At 27.2% G+C, this 6523-nt stretch overlaps 1 protein-coding gene across 1 annotated transcript in view; it reads right to left on the bottom strand.

Annotated features, from left to right (window-relative positions):
* Window positions 1-1183: 1183 nt before the first annotated feature.
* LOC135950723 (uncharacterized) overlaps window positions 1184-6523 on the bottom strand; it is a 37473-nt gene continuing 32133 nt past the window's right edge. Inside the window, exon 2 of the mRNA XM_065500257.1 lies at window positions 1184-1342. Within this exon, the coding sequence (XP_065356329.1) occupies window positions 1184-1342 (159 nt within the window). The remainder of the gene's footprint in view (window positions 1343-6523) is intronic.

Here is a 6523-nt window from a genome sequence, read left to right as displayed (position 1 = left end):
AGACCTAAGCTTTCTTTTGAGAAAAAAAATTAATAAAAAAAGAGTCAATTTTGGAAAAAAAAAGTCAAAAAGGTTTTTGATTTTTCAAAAAAAAGTAAAAAATTTTATGTCTTGAGTTACAAAACATTTATTTTGATAGATATCCCACTCGCATCCCACTAAGCGTCCAAAAAGGTTTTAAAGGAAAAGACCTAAGCTTTCTTTTGAGAAAAAAAATTAATAAAAAATGAGTCCATTTTGGAAAAAAAAAGTCAAAAAGGTTTTTGATTTTTCAAAAAAAAGTAAAAAATTGTATGTCTTGAGTTACAAAACATTTTTTTTATAGATATCCCACTCGCATCCCACTAAGCGACAAAAAGGGTGTTAAAGGAAAACACATAAGCTTTCTTCTGAGCAAAAAAAAAATTAAAAAATGGGTCCATTTTTTTTATAAAAAGTCAACAAAGTTTTTGATTTTGCAAAAAAATTCAAAAATTTTAAATCTTGAGTTACAAAATATTTTTTTTGATAGATATCCCACTCGCATCCCACTAAGCGACCATATAGGTCGCTTAGGAAAAGACCTAAGCTTTCTTAAAAAAAATAAAAAAAAAATAAAAAGGGCCCATTTTGAAAAAAAAAGTCAAAAATATTTTTGATTTAAAAAAAAAAAATAAAAAATATTTTATTAAATTTTTTTAATTTTTTTTTTCGAAAGATTGCATAAATAGCTATCTAAACTATTTGGGACACATTTTGCTAAGAACAATAGGTAATAAGTTATATGGATAAAAAAAAACACCTGTTTGGCCAAAATGTCAAATTTTGACCTCCTATAACTCAGAGAGTTCTTGACCGATCTTGTTGAAAAATGGTGTCCGAATTACTATCCAATAGAACTAACATTGGTGCAAATTTCATCGCGATCGGAACACATCGATTTCAAAAGTTGGTTCACTTGACGTGAAATGCCCCATTAGTATAAAATTAATTTAAATTGTAATTTTGTTTTTCACAAAATTTTATAAATGTAAATTTTTTTCAAAAAAGTCACAAAAGAGAATATTATGAATTTTTGTAATGAATAATCATAAATACATAAAAAAACATAGCTTTAAAAAAAATGGAAAAAATGTTTAACCTGTTAGGCGTTTGTTTGGTTTCGTTTTACCTTCTTAATAAAAAATATATTAAAATATTTGTATTATTCTGCTTTCTCAAATTCATCACAAATATCCCAATTATCATAAGCTTCATTATAATCATTATCTTCATCATCATTATTATAATCCTCTTCATCATTATCATCATTACTATCTTCATCGTTGTTATCATTTAATGGTCTTGTTATATAAATGACAACCTGAGTTCTTACACAAAAATGAAAATAAAAAAAATGGCCGGGCATTGTCTGGACTTTTTTTTTTCTTAAATATAAGCTGATATCCTATACTATTCTAAAATCTATAAAACTAATTTCAACTATTATTAACTTATTACTTGTGGCCCATTAAATGCGGAAATTATCCCAATTTTGAACCTTTTTTAAAAAAGTTATTTAACCTTTTTTAAAAAAGTAAAGTTCACGCAGCTTCTGGTCAGTAATCAGAAGCTGGTGGAAAATAAAATCAGGTGTCAGAACATTGACCAACCTGTTACTAATGCAGGTAATCTAAACTTTTATTTTAATAAATTAATATCTATACTTACTAGGGTATTCAAATTATTCGATTTTTCTCTTGTTCGAATAAGATATTTTAACTTGTTCGAATAATTCACATCATACGTTTAAAATTAATCGAATAATTTAATTTATTTATTGTAAAAAAAAAGTTAACAATTTAAGTATTGATAATGTTAAAAAAACATTCGAAAACAAAGTCCATCATTAAATTTTCATCAGAAATATTCTGATCAGATTCCCTACCGAACAATCTACAAAACAATTGACTAATTTTAAAGTATTGTTACGAAATTGTACTTGAATTCAAATATAACGATTTTAAGGGCTGATTTAAAAGCAACATAATGCTTTCAAATAACAGTGCTGTAATAGCAAACTGTAACATATCTGTGGGCATTATTAAATAAAAGCTTTCAGTTGACCATTGATCGTAAGTTGGCAACGCTGTATTCGAATTTGAATATTCAGTTAAAGAACATTGGAGAAATAGAGCTTTCTAGATGGTTATGCAGTGTTATAAATAGTGGCAGAGGTTGCAGTCGTGAGTGAGTTTATCAGAGACGCTTTTCGAATAAACATCAACTGGGTGCCTTAAAGTGTGCTGTGTTTTTCAAGTAAATTCGTGTACATTATAAATTGTGTCTGTATTTCTGCGAATTTACAAACGTGTATAAAAAAACATTGAGTGACTATTTAATTCTGTTGTTGTTGTACATTTGAATAAATAAAGAGTTGTTACAATTTTCAAACTACTAAACGGCTTTTATTTGCAATCAAAAGTATCCGGTTTATTTAAAGGAAATAAACCAGCGTTTTAAAAAGGTTAAAACGTAACAGTATAATTTGGTGAAGAGTATATAAGACTTGTTTAATTATTTAGTTGTTAATTGTTGTTATACTTTTAAGTAAATTCTCAAAACTGTGTAACTAATCATTTTATAAAGGTTTCATTGAAGATATATGAATGTATATTAAAACATAAATTTAATTTAAATATAAACATTTTAATTAAATTTGCGACTGCTAAAGGACTTATTCATAATCAATTTTTAAATTTATTACAGGTTTATAAAACAAATTTTGTATGGAAATTCAGTTTTATAAAATTAAAAATTGATTATGAATAAGAGGGTAATAAATTTGTTGTTAATTAAAATATATTTTGAATATTTGAAAACATATCGTAAACTATAAATAGATAGCAATGTTTTTTGTAGCTCTCTTCTTGTATATTCTACATATATAAAAATATTTCAAATAGGATCGAGAACCAAAATTTGGCATAATTTTTAATTGTTCATATACCCAAGATACCGTCCACCTCAGTGTTTAAAGTCCAAATTCAAAATTTAAACACAATAACACCTCCTCTATAGTTAGGCTTGCCAGATCAAAATTGGTAAAAAGCTTGACATTCAGAAGAAAAAGCTTGATTTTTCTTGACGTTAAAGAAAAAATACTTGATTTTTCTTGATAATTTAAAATTAAGTTAAATTAACAAAACAAAAATTATATTTATTTTTCATTTGAACAAATTTGGTACGTTTTTGAATATTTTACAGTGTTTGAGGATATATAAAGGGTATTTCAAATAAAATAGTTAAAAATACTATGTTAATAGGTATAATGTTAATACATAAATAATTTTTTATTATCAAAAACAAGTAATAAAATTACATTTAATTCAGACTTCATTACTAAACTAATATTAATAAAAACTTAAAGAAAAAACAAAAAATTAAAGTACATTGCATAACATTGAAATTAAAGCACAGTGCATTTTTAAAACGATAAACCTCCAATTAACATTTTTATACCCTACACCACCATAGTGGGGAGGGTATTATGCGTTTGTGCAGATGTTTGTAACGCCCAAAATCAAGCCCGCCTGGCAACCCTAATTACTTGTGACATTTTTGGCAATTAGAGCATGTTCTATTTTCGTGTGTTCAACAGTGTTTTATTTTGAAATACAAGACTGTGTGAGTGCAAAATAAAAAACACAAAACAAAAAAGAGTATAGAAAAATTTTATTTATTAAAATCAACAATAACACATTAATTTTAATTGTGTAAAATCTGGAGAACTATCACTTCTTATCTGTGTATGAAGTCTAACCAAAAATGGGACTGATCGGAATAGGGGGTGTGGCACCTTCCATAGAGAGTAAATAGTTATTTTCGAATATATGGAGAAAAAGTCTAACACCCACCTTAAAGTATACCGATCGACTTAGAATCACTTTCTGAGTCGATTAAACGATGTCCGTCCGTCCGTCTGGTTGGCTGGCTGGCTGTCCATGTAAACATTGTGCGCAGAGTACAGGTCGCAATTTGAAGATATTTCGATCAAATTTGGTACATATTACTTTTTCGGCCCAAGGACCAAGCCTATTGAAACTGGCTGAAATCGGTCCATTATTTCACCCAGCCCCCAAACAAATGTCCCCTTGAAATTGGACTTTATCGGTCATAAATGTTTAATTTATCTATGTATCTACACAAATTTCGCTCCAAATAAGTTTTATATATGCAAAATTCTTGTCACCAAATTTTGTTACGATCGGTCCATAATTAGTCATAGCTCCCATATAGACCCGCTTCCGAAAATCACTTTAACGTGCATAAATCACTTAAAAATTTTGGTGTACACACAAAATTCAACATAAATAACTTTCATATAGACATAAATCACACGACATAATTTTATGGTGATTGGTCCATAATTGATCATAGCTCCCATATAAGGCCCCTTCGAAAAATCACTCAAAAATATAAATTATTGATATTTTAAAAGAAAAATATTTTTACTCATTTACTTGGTGTAGGGTATTATATGCTCAGGCTTGACCGACCATACTTTCTTACTTGTTTATGTATGAGAACTCAGTTTATCGTCACGATAAAAAACAACCAGAGATTTAGAAAATGGGGGTTAGTGACAAATTTAATCAAATTCGTAGCATCTGGTGTCAGTAAATACTGCTGAAAATTTCTACAATTTTCATCACAATTTTGTATAAAGAATTTATACTTTTTGAAAAGCGAACTCTACATAAAATATTTGCATTTTCAATAGAAACATATTTTTAATTATCAAAAGTTATATAGTATATTTTTGAAAAATAAACAAATGTTTTTGACGTGGCAAATTAATTTGATGGAAAAATCTCTAAAATTCCTTTTTAGCTTGACAAATGAAATTTTTTCTTGATTTTTGACACGCATTGAAAAAGCTTGAGAATCAAGCCAAATCAAGCCCGTCTGGCAACCCTAATTACTTGTGACATTTTTGGCAATTAGAGCATGTTCTATTTTCGTGTGTTCAACAGTGTTGTATTTTGAAATACAACACTGTGTGAGTGCAAAATAAAAAACACAAAACAAAAAAGAGTATAGAAAAATTTTATTTATTAAAATCAACAATAACACATTAATTTTAATTGTGTAAAATCTGGAGAACTATCACTTCTTATCTGTGTATGAAGTCTAACCAAAAATGGGACTGATCGGAATAGGGGGTGTGGCACCTTCCATAGAGAGTAAATAGTTATTTTCGAATATATGGAGAACTATAATTGTGGAAGACTTAAAATTTTGCCCTAATATCACCCTTACTTTTCATACTAAGTTTAAAAAGTTCAAAAAGTAAAAATATTTAACATTTATTAATAACTTCAGTGGTTTGGTATTGACAACTATTTAAATGTAAAAAATATTTCAGAAATTTTTTTTATGAAGAATTGGTTTCAAAGTTGTTATTAAGCTGGATAGTACAAGGTTTTCTTTAAGTAGTATTTTTACTTTTTTTATGTAGATGGAATATGAGGCTTGGTAAATCAGAAAAATAAAAATATATTTTCCGCTATTTGTGATAACCAATGCCCATATTCTTATAGAATTTTGTTTTTTTTTACTTTTTGAATTTTCGGAAGGTTGCCAGTTACTAATGCTGTGAGATGCAGTCCTAATTTTTTTTTACCAATTCAAGGCCATATTACAGACTATATATAGTAAAAAATTTAGCTGCGAAAAAATGCGAGGTGAATTTATATAATTTTTTTAAGAAATTATTTTCGTTGGGACGATGTAAAATCTCGTACTAAATTTGTTCCTTATTTTTTTAAGATTGTATATAAGAAGTGTTATTGGTAATTACCAGGGCAACCAAAAATATGCAATATCATATTTTTAGCTGTGCGTCGTATAAACATATGAGTTAGTTATTTATCCGTTTCAGACAATTTTAAGAATTTTGGCATCGATTTGTTAGTGCATATTTTTGCATATTTTTGCATATTTTGCTCTTTACTGCATATTTTTGCATATTTTGCGTTTTATAGCATATTTTTGCATATTTAACTCATAACTGCATATTTTTGTTGCATATTTTCCTTATTTCCATTATTTTGTTTTCTAAATATAATTTTATTGCTTGTATTGTAATTTTTCATTTCTATATTTTACAATTTTGTTAAGTTCCAATCATAATTTGCCTAATCGACTTATCTTCATTAAAATTTCATTGACTTAAGGGATCTTAGTTTCCATATACATATTTGAATTAAATTAAAAATATTCACACACAAATATCAAAATTTAACAAATAGTAAAAAATACATAAAAAAATAAAAGAAAAGAAAATGGGCAACTTCTTAACAAAATGTTGGATACATTTAAAAAAAAACTTAAGGTTGCTTGAGACAGTTATGGTTGGGCATTAACAGTTTACCACTAATACAAAATTAAACAACTTTTCAGCAAATGTTCAGAATATTAAGATCCATCGAAAATATCACGTTCAAAGCACGTTGATAGATTTTTACACAAATTGTAACAAAGATATTAGGAAATCATTAAA

Source organism: Calliphora vicina, chromosome 2 (genome assembly GCF_958450345.1).
Source record: "Calliphora vicina chromosome 2, idCalVici1.1, whole genome shotgun sequence".
Lineage (NCBI taxonomy): Eukaryota > Metazoa > Arthropoda > Insecta > Diptera > Calliphoridae > Calliphora > Calliphora vicina.
The sequence above is the reverse complement of the archived record's forward strand: the minus strand, read 5'-3'. Positions and strand labels throughout refer to the sequence as shown.